General features: G+C 48.3%; 2 protein-coding genes across 3 annotated transcripts; one reads left to right on the top strand and one right to left on the bottom strand.

Annotated features, from left to right (window-relative positions):
- Positions 1-6,058: 6,058 nt before the first annotated feature.
- Positions 6,059-12,941, bottom strand: CDCA8 (cell division cycle associated 8). Of its 2 annotated transcripts, none has more exons than XM_056331323.1 (10): positions 12,686-12,941; positions 12,294-12,422; positions 11,979-12,019; positions 11,366-11,441; positions 10,751-10,890; positions 10,364-10,443; positions 9,934-10,032; positions 9,626-9,752; positions 9,048-9,134; positions 6,059-8,669 (listed from the first exon to the last, which is right to left on the bottom strand). In XM_056331323.1, the coding sequence occupies exons 1-10, from the start codon at positions 12,924-12,926 to the stop codon at positions 8,613-8,615; spliced, it is 1,077 nt and encodes a 358-aa protein (XP_056187298.1). In that variant the 5' UTR covers positions 12,927-12,941; the 3' UTR covers positions 6,059-8,612. The 2 variants fall into 2 exon arrangements, with proteins under 2 accessions (XP_056187298.1, XP_056187299.1); XM_056331324.1 differs by having other exon boundaries at positions 12,743-12,932.
- AIRIM (AFG2 interacting ribosome maturation factor) lies at positions 12,903-14,546 on the top strand. Its single transcript, XM_056331325.1, has 4 exons — positions 12,903-13,187; positions 13,264-13,443; positions 13,522-13,640; positions 14,039-14,546. The coding sequence occupies exons 1-4, from the start codon at positions 12,925-12,927 to the stop codon at positions 14,104-14,106; spliced, it is 630 nt and encodes a 209-aa protein (XP_056187300.1). The 5' UTR covers positions 12,903-12,924; the 3' UTR covers positions 14,107-14,546.
- Positions 14,547-15,750: the final 1,204 nt, after the last annotated feature.

Here is a 15,750-nt window from a genome sequence, read left to right as displayed (position 1 = left end):
TGCCTACACGAGGTGCCTGTCCCTGCAGCTGAGCCCCCCCCGGCACTCCCTGCCTGCCTCAGCCCCAGAGCCACACTGCCTGTAATCTGCAAAAGCGGCCAGGAGAAGCTGCAATTAGTGCTCAACCCCCCAGTGCTATTTTTATGAGTGATGCAGGACAAGGATAAATTGTCCTTTTCCACTGGCTTTGTTCTTTGACGCCAAGGATAGACAGCTTCTTTGCCCCCCATCCCCTCAATCTGGGGTCCCAGCACTGCTTGGGGCTCCTGAGCTGACACCCAGGGAGGGGTCACAACAGCAGCTGAGACCTTATTAACATTTCCAGTTACTGCCTCACAGCAAATGAATTAATTTCATATTGTCTATGAAACATGTTGGCTTCCCTGCTCAGCATAGCCCTGAACTGTGCAAAATCAGCAGGGTTTGTACTTTATAAAGAAGATTGACCCATAACTAGCAGCTATTGATTTTTCCCTTGAAAGCTGTGCTCAGCCCGTTGCTGCAGGGCTGCACGACACCAGCAGAACAGCAGACAACAGGCAGTGGTAGAGCATCGGATTGCAAGAGCATATTTTCTCTTAATGAAAATAATCGTGGCTGCAGATTGAGGTGCTCTCTCAGGGAGCAATTCAGCAGCAGTGGCCGTTGCTCTGGAGGTACTGAGAGCAGAGTGCAGGTTTTCATTCCTTAAACACCCCTCCCCTGAGCACCCTCTTCAGATGTGCAGGAGCATAATTGCACCCACAGTGACTCAGTGAGCACATCCAGGGCTGTGCCCCTCGCTGAGACCCCAGACAGAAGCCTGAGCCCAACAGCATCCTCCCCTGGGAGCAGGCATTGGGCAAAAGGAATCGCTCCCATCCCTTCACCCTCTCCCACTGTGACTTCTGGCTCCAGAGGCACTTGCTGGCTCCTTCAGAGGCACAGGCAGCTCCCCCTGGACGGGTCCTGGCGCTGGGGGCACTGACGCTGCCCTGGCAGCACTCCTCAGCACAGCCAGGCTTAGGGACAGCAACCAAATTTGAGGACATGACTCTTGTATTAACCATCTCACCCTTATTAAGGGAAATTAGAGTAATTACATCGTAGCAGGCAATAAATCTTTCCCTAGAGAGACAGGGAGGGTGCCTGGGATTTTGGTCACTGTGTGCAATGTTAAAATTAGCGATTCTGTCTAACCCCTATTTTTCAGCATAATAATGCTTCTGGGCAAGAGGAGTATAGCTCTGTGGCTTACAGGCACTAATTTTCAGAGATAAACAGAGAATTTATTCCCCACTCATTAGAGTGAAGGATGAAATTGCTTGGAAGTCCACACCCTGGAAGCTGTTTCCCACCACTGTATTTTAAGAGGACATTTATGCTTTCCCCAGCTCTGATGTGACAACCGAGCAGTGCCACCCTGCAATCCCACAGCGAGGTCCAGCCACATCAGTTTTCATATCATCCTGCTGTAAATGAGATTCACTGGACAACATGGATCCGATTTGCAGCACAGCTGTGAAAGAAATCCTGCCTTTAAGAAAGCTCCCATCTATGAATAAATCTGATATACTTAATTTTGGTCTCCTGACAGGCTCAAAGTTTTGGTAGTGAGACTGTGAAAGCCAAGAACCCAGCCTGCCTCGTGGGCAGCTCTCATGGAATGAAATAGATGTATGCCCCAGGAAAGGGTGAGCCCGCAGGGCACTGGTGGGGATGGCACCATGGCCAGAGGGGACCTGGACTCACCCTTCCCTTTCCAGGACTACTCGGGTGATCGGCTCCCCCTCCGTCCTTGGAGGCACCAGACCCTCAGATGCAGGCCGCAAAGGCTGACCCGGCTGCCGGCAGGACCCGGAGGGGTGGGCTGTGACCCAACACCATCTGCCCCGCAGCCATGTACGAGTAACAGCGGTGGACCAGGACAGCAGGTACCACATGTGGGGCTGCCCCTTCCCCCAGGGCCCTCACCATTGCGCAGTGCCACTTCCCAGGAACTTGCCTGTATCCTCAAATTTCCTACCCAGAAGCTAAGCTACAGCCCCTCCAGCTCCTTCTCCAAGACTGAATCTTGCCAAAGCATCCTCCTCCCTGCTCACCCAGAGGGCACCCATCCTGCCTCTGAGCATACACGCATGTGGGAAGCTGAGCAAGCATCGCAGCAAGGCTCTTCTCCCACCGCACACCTCCAGGATTCACTCCGAGTCCTGCAGCACCATCAATTAGAGGAACACAAGCTGCAGCTAAATCCACAGCAAATTTGTTTCCTAGAATCCCCACCAGCGGCACGTGGTATGGGATCAGCTGAAAGGTCCCACAGGGAACATTGCGTTACAGCAGATGGTGATTGGCAGAGCCTGGCTGCCCGAAGCAGCACGGACATCGTTAAGACATCGTTAAACACTGCGCAGCGCGGCTTCCCTGCGGCGAGACACCAGCCTGGAAAACCCACCACCACTCACGTCTAATTAATACATTATACCTAATTGAGTGCCCAACTGCTAAATGATGTCAGTCAGGTTAATTGTTAAATCTTTGTCAGTTAGCAAAAAACCCAACCAAACAAAACCAGCCACCAAAAAAAAAAGCCCAAAGAAAGGAGGGGGGAAAAAAGTGAAGTTAAAGAAGCTTAAGCAGCATTGGCAGGCTGTGCCCCCCGCTGATGACGGGTAATTCAAGCCTTGTAACTCTGCTCGTAGAGCATTCATTCCATCAGCAGTCACAGAGGGAGAGGTTTGATGAGCCACAGGAGACAGCTGCAGAGCCGAATCCCTGTGCTCACCTCTGCTCCATCCATTATTTCTCTTCCCAGGGGTGAGCTCGCAGTTCTTCAGCACTGAGACCACTCACCTGTGTGCGATGGGAGCCTGACACCATGCCAAGGACCACCACGGGCTAGGCCTCCTCATTGCTGTGCTGCAATCTGCCATCAGCATCACTGACTGCGGCTCTGGAACAGCACGGTCCCCTTCAGCAGAAGCAGGGTGAAGAGCAAAGTGAGGAACCAGCTGGCCACATCTTGCTATTTGTGGGCCAGGCAAGAACAGAGCTGGCAGCAGACCTGGGATCCACGGACTCATCTCCTCAAGGGAGATCTTTTAGCCTCATTAAAAACCGTGCATTGCTCAGCTCTAAGCTGCTGGAAGATGCAAGTTAGAGCAAAGCCAGTGTAATGCCCCTGCTGCAGTCAGTTATGGAAACACATGCTGGGATGGGAGTGGAGATCACCTGTCCCCACCGAGAAAGGCCACCGAAAGCCAAGTCCTTACTGAAGGGAATAGTTTCATGCATCACAGATGTGACACGAGGAGCTTGAACTTCTCACCAGTCCCCAGACAGCCCCCTCTGATTCACTGAGATGTGGGAACTCTCATTGAAAATTCAGTTTGTGCACACCAACTAGAACAATTTGTCCTATTAAGCAAATAACATCTTTTTTGAAAATACTTTCTTCCTGTTATTTCCCTGACCCCTGAGACTTATCTGTGTTTTCAATATGACTCACAAGTTCCACAGATGGATGAATTTTTGGTGTGCTGAACGAATAGCTTTACTGCTACCTGCCGACACTGCAACTGAACACAATTTGGAGCTGCAGTCTGTTCAACAAAACTCACCGAAATGTCAGGGGGTTCCAGATATGCATTTCACCTTTCAATTTGCAGTTCTCCCGATCACTTAGAGATGACTCATTATGTCCTCTGTGCCTCTTTCAGTGATGCTAAGGAATATTTCCCCTTCTTACGCCTTCAGCTGACCTAGGAAACATGGATTTCAGGTGGAATTAGACAGGTCAGCTGGAGGAGTTGCACATGTTGTCCTGCACCTTCAAATCAAAAACTCCTGCATGAAAAAAATTGCCTAGAGACAGCTCTAATTTGTTCTAAACTATCATCCCTTCTATCAGCAAGCAGGGAATTGTTATCTATTTATTTCTTACAATGTCACTGAATCAGTGACCACCTGCAAGGTGTCCACGATGATAAACACTTGCTTTGTATACGGAGCTATTTCTGGCAATGTTTGATAGTACACATCTATCAATTTGCCTGGAAGAGCCACCTATTAGGATCATTATCTAACACAGTCCCTTCGTGGGAGTTCAATGTCAGCACATCCTGGGGAGGGTACCTCACTGGGTACCTATCCTGCTCATTATTTCTTTGGATTAATAGTTCCACATTTCCATTATGAATTTGGGTTGAACTTTGGAGTTGCCACACCCAGAGCAAAGCTGTAGCACAAACACCCAGACTCCCAAGCATCCTCCCAGCACACAGCGTACTGCTGCACCCACTTGGTGCCAGCAGGAACTCCTGGCTGGATGCTTTTCCCCCCTGCAAGACTGTAGTTAGCAAGCACTATAAAAACCCTGGTGAAACAGACATACCCTGCTACTTGCTGGGAGTGCTAACAGCTCTCCCTCTGCAGCTTTGCCTGTCTCAAGGGAAACTTCTTTTGGAAAAGCTCTGGTTCAGGTCAAGAGTTTTGATCTGAAAAAGACAGTGCTCAGCAATCTTTTAGCAAACCATGGCCATTATTCTGCAAACCACCCTTCCTACAAGCAAGCCCCAGCTCTCAGCCCTGGGCAGCATTCATCATGCCTGACGTGACAACCAGGAAATCCACTTTTTCTCATGGAACCAGGCGCAAAACTCAGGGGCCTTAATTCCTTCTGCAGAGCCTCACCTATTAATGAAAACACAGGGCCTTGGAGGTCACACCATTCAGTTCTTGGGAAGAACATATGCAGAAGTGATGTTCTGAGCAGGTCCCTCAGCACCCTCCATTCTTGTCCTTCCAGGCTGGCTCTGGTCAGACAGCCACACAAGTCCTGCCGCAGCAGCTTGGGGACACAAGCTAACACCAGTCCCTTTCTGTAGGCTGAACTGCTCTGCCCACTGATGGATGCAGCTTCTTCCAACCTGACAGAACAGTTATTTTCCTGCCTTGCTTTTTATTGCCCATCACTCAATTTAAAGAGCAGTTCAGACTACAGCCAGGCTAGCGCATAAATAACATGCGAACAAAACCTACCCCCAAAAAGTCAGGCAACCTCCCTGTGCCACCCACATAATCCTTGAACTGAAGAGGGACGTTCTAGCTTTGTTAAACAAAATGCAACTGCCACGTAGTGTGCAAAAGGGCCAGAAGCGATGCCAACAACTTACATCAGCAATAAACTGGCAGAAAAATGAAACACTACTTACCCACATTCTAGAGTAGCACATGGTGCAGGCAGCATGCAAAGCAGATTTAGGTGATGAATCTGTTTAGCTATTAGCTGCCAGAGAGCTTTAATTCACATCAGATACAATTAATGCGTTCTGACAATTGGAAAAGGAAGCTTGAATATTAACGGCATTGTTGGTTGCATTGGCCTGGGAACACCATGCTTTGGCAGACCCACCTCTGCAAAGAGGAACCTTGAGCTACGCTGCCCCCACACTTAACAAATTCAGCACAGATGAGCCAAATGGGTACAAACTGAAACACAGTCATAACCCCCGCCAAGATCTACAGACTCTGCTTCTTCAGCCTTCCAGGTGCTAAACATTATTCTGCAAGCCATTTTGTGCTGTAGGCATAAATAACATGCTAACCCCAATAACAGCGCAAATACAGCCTTTCATCCTCCAGAAGAATCTGGATTGTCGTGCACACATTCGGAGTTAGAGACAAGGGCATGGCTCTGCTGTGGGAGAGCTGGGAAGGCAGGCTTGCAGGGACACACAGCTTCATGCCTGCACTGGAGAAGTCTGGAAGCAGTGAAGTCATACCTGCATCCCCTTACTCCTCAAGACTCATGAATCTGGGGGAATAGCATGCCATCTAGTACTAGCAAAACCATTAATTCCTGGGTTCATTAATTAACAGCATCATACCTCGGTGTTAAGACGACAGAAACTGCTGATGGTGCAACAAGCATGTCAGCACAGGGCCTTGCAGATTATAACCAGCGCTTTTAAAAGCAGACGGTATCCACAGCAGAATTCTCTAGGCTCGCTAAGCATTCCAGCTCAGGTTTTCCTGGTAAAGATGTCTTTAAAGCAGAATCCAGACTTACACATCTCTATCCAAGCAAGTTACAGTTTTATTTACAGCTTAACTAATTAGGTTTTTTCTTCTTAATATGTTAACAGAGTTCAACAAAGATAACAAGACAAGTGCACTTGTAGCTTAGTAGTTTACAATACTGCCACCTGCAGTTATAGGACTTTGAAGCTGCCAAAACCTCTTAAAACAGATTTCCAGATGCATGGTCTCATCCTCGAGGATTACAGTCACAGGTTTGCTTTTTAAACGAAATTCACGTATGAATGCTATTCTACAAGCTTTCTCCCATACTACACGCTGCGTCAAAGATTTACATCAAAGCATAAATTACCTGATAGAAGAAAGGCTGGGAAAAGTTGCTTAATCGTGCTGTAAGCTTGGCTTCTGCTAAAAGCAGAACTTTTCCAAACCTTGAAAAATTCCAAAAGTCTCAAAACCCTTGTTTATAGCCCCTTCAAAGAGGTTTGAATCAGGACAAAAAAGTATCTTTGGAAGGGCCAGTGCACCTACCAACAAAGAAACAGTCTTATTTTTAGGAAGAAATACCTTAGACAAGAAGTTAGATAAAAGCACAGTTCTTTACTCTGAATGCTCTCAACATGCCAATTAAAAAATGTTCTCATGTTAGCTGCCCTGCTAAAACAGGAAGAGGATTATCAAGTTCTCTCTTGCAGATGCTATTTTACATAGTTGACTTTGTATGAACCATACAGAATAACGCTTTAGGAATCAAAGCTAACTTTTGAGGGATTCTACATCTTAGTTCAACAGACAAGCAAGCGTCCTCTCCCATCCTGTACCAGCTACAAAGACTGACAATAAAAATGAAACACTGAGTTTTGAGTGAGCAGAATCTTTTATATTTTAAGACTTTATGCAATCTTCCCACAAAAAGCTAGTGCTTCATAGAGAGCTCTGCTTTTCCAGGCTGTTGAAAAATAAGATGGTTGTTGCAGGAAAGCACAAGCGATGCAAGAAAATACAGTGAAAAGCCTAAAACTCTGCTGCAGACAGCAGCTGCATAGATCAACATGAACATGTAAGCAAGAGCCTTGCTGTCTCCGAGAGAAGGTCAGGAGCTCAGCCCACTCAGCACTTCAAGGGACAGTCAGTACAGATGTAGATGAGCTCCACAAGAATGTAAATAAGGAGCCTTCTGACTAGGATGTGCTAACTGCTAAAAGAAAACTAACTGCTGAAGAGCTAAGTCCCAAGGATACTAGGGTAAAATAATTGTGGTAGTGGGAGGTTGTGACCTCCTACTCAAATGCCCATCCCACCCTGAAGAGGGTGGATCCCCCGCTCAGGGAGGAGTACATTTAGTATGAACTGTACCTTTAAATTGAGGCAAGAAAGCAACTAACCAATAATTAGTTAGTAGGTGTAGAATCTGGGCAGAACTTTAGTGTATAAATATGTACTATGAGTAAAGTTAAGTGTGCAAGTTAGGAGGAGCGATCCCCCTTGCACCCGGTGCTGCAATAAACATATCTGCTTCGTAACTCTCCTTGTCTGCACATCACATGGCTACTTTACTGCTTCATTTTGCAAGGAAGCATTATGTCAGAGGAGTGCTCCTGCTTATATTTGTAAGTTTATATACAGTAGCTCTTTCCTAAGAGGCTACATTTAAAGTTCATAAATTTTCATGAATTTGATGTGGAGCAAGATTTCTCCTTGAGAAAAACATTAATGTCGGAGGAAGTTATTTTGTTCTGTTTGAATAGCATTTATTGGATATGGCTCTGTCAAATCCTCTGAACCAACTCAATTTAGATGAAAGGGCGAAATGTTCTGACTAGTCTGAGCTTTCTTCTTTCCTGTCGGTACTCAGCTCTAGGAGTACTGTTTCTCCTGAAGGTTTTGAAGAGGGTGTAGGAAAAGCAAAGTTCTCTCACATTAGAGATACTCCAGTAGCTCTATGGTTATTTTCAGTAATCTGGTTAAGTAACAGTCTAGCTAGCTGATTCTGTAAAAGTACCTGTGATCTTTTATTTCTTAAAAAACAATAAAATGCACAAGCTCACTATAAAAAGAAATCTGAAAGCCAGTTACAAATACAATGGCTGCTGTAAGAACAAAAGGATTGTCATTCATGGCAGCACCATGAACTACAAGAAGCTTTCCATTTAGTCCCAGGCACCAGTAACTTGCCTCTAGGTATCTCAGGTTCCACACTGAGTCACCTCTTAAGCACACTTGCAGAGAAAGGACATGCATGGAAGCACACAACAAACCAATCAGTTGCTTTCTTTGCCAGACAGATACAAACTCCTGTCACTTGTGTCCACCGCTTACATCTTCCACAAGATACCAGAATAGCTTTTCTGCCCAGCTTGCTCATCTGAAAGCCCAAGATAACTGTATTTTTGTCTCAGCCTTAAAGGAAACTGGACATAAAGTTTGCTTTTTTTATTCATAAAAAAATCTATTCTAATCCCATTACATATGATAGGTAGAAAAATTAGTTCTTAACTTCCATTCTGTAAGTTAATAGAAGGAAGACACAGAACCAGAACTAAAGGTAGCAGTCCTAAATGTAATATTCTGTATTTAGAGTGAGATGTCACTATTCATTGAATTAAATTTGTGGGTTTTTTGGCATCACTGCAAGCTTGTGCAAGGCGAACCTAGAAAGAAAGAGAAATTAATCAGTACTCTAAGAGAATACTATATCCCACAACCACTTACAGCTTTAGCCTGAAGTAGAAGACACTTTCAGTTTGGATCCAGTTTTTCATAACATTGACAATAGTTCTTTTTCAAGAAGCGCATGGTTTATCCAGTTTGTATTAAGCTACATGTGATGTAAAGCTACTCCCTCTCCTTCCCTTCTCAGTTCATGATTCTTCCTGACCACTGACACAAGCCAAAATAAGAGACAAGCCAGGGGCTAGGGGTGTGTGGGTGGGAAGGGAAATAAGGAGTTTTACAGCTCCACCCTCCAGTGATTTAACAACATCTCCTTGCAACTTCAGGTCATGACTGAGAAAAATGCTAGGACTTACTGATAGCTTCTTCATAATTCCTTGGGCCTCTGGATTCAGATGAAGAATATTCTTCTTGGTCAAATCACTTGCTGTTAAACAGATGCTCTGTAGGGGGAAAAAAAACCACCCCAAAATGAAAACCAAAACCCCACCAAATCTTAGGTTTTCTGTTTGGTCAGCTGTAGTAGTCAGAAGCAGCAAAACCCCCATTAAATAAAAAAACAAAAGTAAATAAAATCCAAGAATACTAACATGCCTGTGGCCTGCATGGGCAAAGAACTACATTCAGCTTCACCAGAAACTCATCTCATACCTTCCTTGCCGCTCAGTAACACATTACTGCTGCAGAAGCTACTTCAAGTGTTACTTAGATGCACAGCTAAGCATCATTCTACATTCTGTTTTGATCAGCTTGAACAGCTTCCACACCTGACAAAGTCTTTTAAGGTTCTTTTTAAGCTAGATCAATCTCCTCATGAACAGCAGTGGGACAACTAAAGAGATGAGAGGGGATGAACCGAAAGTGGTAAGGGCCCCCACGAAGTTACAAGCTATCCTTTCAGCGTTGATTTTACAGATTAAAGTTTCCGGTTTACCTCCCCTCCTCCAACAGGGACTGTAATGAAGATATCATTGCTGTTGGCAAGGGGGCTGCCATTGGCAGAGATGGTGTAAACACGTTCATTTACTGCGGGTGTGCGCAAGCCTGGTGTCTTGAAAATTCTGAAACAAAAAGTTTAGGTAATTTCACTGCAATTGCTCAAAGTACTTTGACTAAAAGTCTTTCATTTCAGATTCAAAGAGCCACTAAGGATTATGCTGCAAATAGGTCACATACGCAAGGGAAACAGCAAGGCACTCCCTGATACGAGTGATTAGCAGAGAAATTTAACAGAATACAGACCTGGAATCAAACCTGGGTGTGATCATGGAGGTACCTCCCCGAGCAGAGATATCAACAATTCTACCATTAACTGGAGTGATAAAGTTGTTTTTGCTTGATCTGTTAAAGGGAAATATAAGTATTCTCATGAGCAAATGTTTATATAACAAATGTAAAAACACTGTCTTAAAGACTTTAAAAAGGTTATCACCACAGAAAACCAGAGGATCTTACTAACCAAAGGCAAACCCCAAAGCTAGGGATAGCTGGTCCTCACAGGAGAGGAAGTTACCCCTCTTTCATTCACCATCAGATCAAGTTTTTCCTATAGCATAGCACAATGGCACCAAGCAGCCTACTAAACCATACTTCAATCCATTTAAGTGTTACATTAGCACTACACGCTAGTTCTCCATTTCTGAAATCCAGTGGAAGAGATATCCCCTATTACCTTTTACTCATGCGCTTCACTCTGGTTGAAGGAGGTCTTCTGCTCCTGGACCCTGGCACTTTTTTAGTGGATGCCTTCATCTGAAACACACACCATTCACCAAATCAGTAACTCCACACTCGTGTGACAGCCAATTCCGCAACGAACCGATGCTTTCATACAAAACATTTGGCTCAACAGGCTTCTTTTTGTGGCACAAGAGTCCAGAAACAAACACCATACAAGCTTTGTGACCACCTATTGCTAGAATTTTCAAGCAAGTGATAGCTGTTTTGAAGTCCCCCTCAAAGCGCCCTGGACAGCTATATATCTATCTCATCATTGGCATCATCTCAGCAAGCAGTTTCTATCTTGGGAATAAAGTCATCACAAAGAACAGCTATTTACCTTTCCAGCTCTTGGATTAATGTTTTCAGCCTCTAGTCCTGGAAGACACTGGCTATCATGTCTTGCTTTCTTTGCTAGAGGAAGCAAAGGAGGGTCTACTTCTTCTTCAATAGCTTCAATAACCTGTTTAGATTTTTCCACTAGAAAGAGAAAGTGTTACAGAAACAAACTCATTTAGGTTGGAAAAGACCTTTAAGATCAAGTCCAACCATTAACCCAGGACTGCTAAGCCCATCACTAAAGCATCTATGCAGTTTTTTTAAACACCCCCAAGGATGCTTATCTAAGCTGAAAATGAAAAATAACTTCAAATTATTAGTTAGCAGCGGAGGTAAACTGTGAAGAGGTACAAGCATTTTTGGCAACAATTTGCTTCTGAAATCCAAATTCCAGTGTAATCCAGATGCTTGACAGAGTACTATTCTGAATTAGTTGGAATGTTTCAATAAAATTATGTAGAACTACTGCAGATAGTAGGGATAGAAACAGGATTATTTTCCTGTTTTTAAAATATATTGAGGAATGTAAGGAAGAACCAAATTATTATTCATGGTATGTAAATCATGACATGCTTTCATCTCACTGAACTCATCACAATGCTTAAAACAAACTGACCTTTCTTGAAGATTTTTAAAGGAGTACTGAGAGCTTCTGCTGTTAACTTGTTTATTTCTGTTATTTCCAAGTCTGCCTAAAATGAAAAACAGTCACAACACCATTAGTATTATTGGTAGCATATCATTTTGATAATTCAAAGTTGTAGAACAAATTGCCAATTATTTTACGGCAAAACCACCTCCCTGTTTTCTCAGGTTTTCCCTTGTGCTCAGACTGGAACCCTTCATGTTATTCTGGAGGTGACAACACATGAGGTCTGCATGCCATTCAGGACTAACACAGCTGATTTAGCAGCTACAGGTATGCTACACCCACACCCTGCCGGTCAACCAATTTAGAGCTTTAATTTACTGAAAAGCAGGTGTGCTCTCAGGGATCCATGAGTGAAAACAAGCAGGCAAGGGAAGACTGACAAGGAACAGTATGAGCATGCAAATCCTGTATCAGGTACAACAGCCATCTCTTACTGCCAGGTCTTAAAGCAGCATTTATGAAAGTATTTATGTAACCTCTGTTCTTGCAACACTCCTACAGACTCAAGAAACCCTTTGTTTCCTACAGTGGTATGCAACTTCATCAGAAAACCTTAATATTTATGCTAGAAACCTACCGTTACTGCCTCTTCTAACACCTTTTCACCTCCTCCTTTAGCTAAAAAGAAAAAATAATTTAAAAAAGTCAATACACATCTAAGGTGGCCTACACAGCATACTTAAATACAACACCACCAGGGTGCAAAAAAACAGTACAAACCAGTTTTCTGGGCAGCAAGGGAACTGCCTCAGTGCAAGAGTGCAGGGCTTCCTGGCCTCCCGCCACCTGCTTGCGGGATTCCAGGCAGAGATCCCGGCCACCCCTTGATTACCGTTGTTCTTTATAACCTAAGGGACAAGTGCCCCCGCCAGCCCGCCCCCCCGGCCCGTACCGAAGTACTCCAGCCAGTTCATGTCGCGGTGGGCCGGGGGCAGCCGCAGGATCTCCATTTCGTACAGGTTCTCCACCTCCCTGACGAGGCGCTCGCCGTTCACCCGCAGCCGGTCCAGCCGCACCTTCACTGCGGGGGCGCACAGGGCGTCAGGCGGGGCCCGGCCCGGCCCCCCCCCCCCCGGGGCCCGCTCCCCGCCCCCTCGGCTCGCCCCCCCCGGGGCCCGGCCCGCTCCCCTCCCCCGGGGCTCGCTCCCCCGCCTCGGCCCCCCGGGGCCGGCTCCCCCCCCCCGTGACACGCTTCCCCCCCCCCCGGGGCCCGCTTCCCCCCCCTCCCCCCGCGGCCCGCTTCCCCCCCCCTCCCCCCGCGGAGCCCCAGCCCGCTCCCCCCACCCTCGCGGTCAAAGTCCTTCAGGAAGGCCGCCAGCTTCTTGGCGCGGGTGCTCGCACCGGCCTTCTTCCTCGAGGGAGCCATGGCGGGGCTGAGGGGGGCGGCGGGACAGCGACCGAGCCCTGCAGCACCCGCGCCCGCCGCGCGCTTAAACCCAACGGCCGCAGCCGCCCGGCCAATCAGAGCGCGGCGCGGCGCGATGACGCGGCCCCAGGGAGCGCTGCCGGGTCGGCGGGTCGCCATGGCGGCGGTGGCGGCGGTGGCGGCGGCGCTGCGGGAGTGGGCGGCGGCGGTGGCGGGGCAGGACGCGGCGTGGCGGGCGGCGCTGGCCGCGTGGGCCTCGCTGCTGGGCTCGCTGGCCGGGCTGGCGGCGCAGATGCGGGCGGCGCGGCGGCTGGCGTGGGGCCGCTGGCCGGTGGGTGCCTTCGGCGAGCTGCGGGCGCGGCTGTGGCGGAAGCAGCGCGGCGCGGCCGAGGCGGTGCTGGAGCAGCTCGGCAGCCGGCGGTGAGGCGGCGGGGCCGGGCGGGGCGGGGCGGGGGCCGCGGGGGCCGCGGCTGAGCGCCCCCGCTGTGCCGTGCAGGACGGCGCTGCGGGCCGTGCGGGACGCCGTGGGGGCCGGTGTGGCCGCCGTGCTGCGGCTGTACGAGGAGCGGGCGGCGGAGCTGGGCCTGGCGGCGGCTCTGCGGCGCGGGCCGCGCTGCCCCTCGCTGGCTGATGTACTGGAGGGGCTGCAGGACGTAGAGCGCTACTACCGGCACCTGTATCCTTCTGTGGCGGGGCTCTCTGGGCAGCGCTGGCGGGTGCCTTTGTCTCTTTGTTGTCCTTATGGGGCATGAAGGTACCTGGAGAGTAAGCTGCTCCTCCTCCGCATCAGCTGCGACCGCCTGGAGGACATGGAAGCTCTCCCTCGGTCTTGGGAGAGGATTTTGGAGCGCTACAAGGGAGATGTTGTTCAAGGTACTGCCGTTTATAGCAGGCCTGAAGGGCCTTTCCTGGAGCTCCGTGCTGGTGCCTCAGCCCCAGAGACAGCGCTCGGCCCGGTGCTGCTTGCTGTGTCGGTCTTGGTAGTAGTGGGTGTCCTCACTGGGTTTGCAGTTGATCTTTGCCACATGCTCTGAGATCTGCTGAACTGCTTCAGTTGTAAATGCTCACTGTCGTGCCCTGGGCGCAGCTGGAAGCAACACCCTTCCTTGCAGTGTGACGAGGGGCTCAGGGATCTCTTTCGCTTGGTCTACTAAGTTAGCTTTACTGATGTTTTTCTTTATTGCTTTTAGAAACAAGTTAAACTTTTGCGGCTAGAGGATACAGATAAAATGCATTGAACTAATGGGATTGTTTTTTTCTTTCTAACTCAGATACTCTTCTTAAGATCTCTCTGTTTGTGGACAACCAGCGAGAGCTGTGCGGCTCACCAGGCTCTTGACCGAGAACAGGAGGGACTGGTGTTGCCCAGCTTCTGCAAGGGTCTGGTATGTTCCAAGATGACCACAAAGAGGATGATGAATTGAGGAGGCTTTACTGGTGCTTTTGGGAAGCTGAAAGAGTTGGGTGTTTGGTCTCAGGAGGAAATGTTTGGACTATTTCATATTCAAGTGGAAACAGACTTGGTGTCTGAAGAAGGGGCTGAGCTGAACAAGCCGTGAAAGACAGAAGGGACTTGTCTTTGGCTGCGGAAGCTGTCCTCTCTTTTGCCTGCCATGGATATTTTATATACAGGAGAAAACATTGAGACTTATGAACTCAAGGAGCGCTGCAAATAAGTGAGCACAACACAAAGCCCAGCAGGCCAATACCATGTAAGAAAGATGTTTAGGTACTGTCCTTACAAATAAATAAAAGCTGTCAAATCGGGGCTTAAGAACAGTTTGCACCTCATGCCTCTAAGCAATGTGTTTGCTTTTATCCCGCCTATAAGAGGGATGTCTTCCTGTTGAATGGGAAGGAGCGAATTTGGCTTGAAGAATTTTAGTTCTGGAGGTGCATGGCCACCTGAGTTCTGACACAGGCAGTTCTCAAGTGTGTTACAGTATACTCCTCTGGTATCTCTGCTAGGGCGTGTTTAAATCACAGCCCTAAAACTTCGCGGTTGGTGGCAGCAGCAGCAGCTGCTGACAGTTGCAGGGGTTTCTTTTGTTGGCCGTGACACCAATTCTCTGTAGCATTCTTGGAGAGTGGTGGGATGCCCATCTCTAAATAACACGTTTGGTAAGAAATTGTAGCTTCTCAGAGAAGGCCAAATAAAGAATTGTACTCGGGCACATTGTAGGTGTGCGTGCTCCCCGTTTTTATGAGGAAGCCGGTCTGGCACCAGGCAGTCTGTCTGGCCGCCTGAGGGCACTGCTCGTCGTGCGGAGCGAGAGCGGCGCTGGGAGCCCTGCGGGACAGCTGGCGGTGCCGGGCTGCGGCTGCCAGGTCTCCCCATCAGCTGGCAGGTCTTCATGGCATGGTGCTGTAGTTGTGCTTCAAATTGCAAAGAAAAATAACGTCACCCTCTTGGCGCTGGTACAGCTTCTGAGTGTCATGGCTGATGAAACTGGCGTTTGCTGAGGGAAGGGCGTTACGCCCAGGGAAGTGAGGCAGGTTCTGCTCACAGCACATACAGGGCAGGGGGTCTGAGGGCTGGGAGGGGGCTCAGCTGGCTTGGTGGTGGTACTCTGCTGCTGAAGGTAGTTCCTCTTTGTCCCTGCATGCCCTGTGTTGCTTCAGGACCCTGGTGTGCTCTCTGATGCTGATCCTGTCCTCCGGCCAGCTGTGAGGGGCCCTCGTGGCTCTCTGCTCCATGTATCCCTGACAGACCCTGTGCCAGACAGCAGCATAACTGCGCCATGAGTCACAGGATGACTGTTCTAGCTTTTCACTTGGCCACCTCCTTCCCAGGTGTCCTGGTTTCAGCTGGGGTAGCGTTAATTTTCTTCTTAGTAGCTAGTGCAGTGCTGTGTGTTGGATTTGGTGTAAAAACTGTTGATGGCACACTGATGTTTTTGGTTGTCACTGGGTGGTGGTTGTACTTGGTCAAGGACATTTTAGATTCTTGGAGTGACCTGCCAGCGAGAGGGCTGGAGGGGCA

The sequence above is a fragment of the Falco biarmicus genome, chromosome 3 (genome assembly GCF_023638135.1).
Source record: "Falco biarmicus isolate bFalBia1 chromosome 3, bFalBia1.pri, whole genome shotgun sequence".
NCBI lineage: Eukaryota > Metazoa > Chordata > Aves > Falconiformes > Falconidae > Falco > Falco biarmicus.
This window is presented reverse-complemented; position numbering and strand designations above follow the sequence as displayed.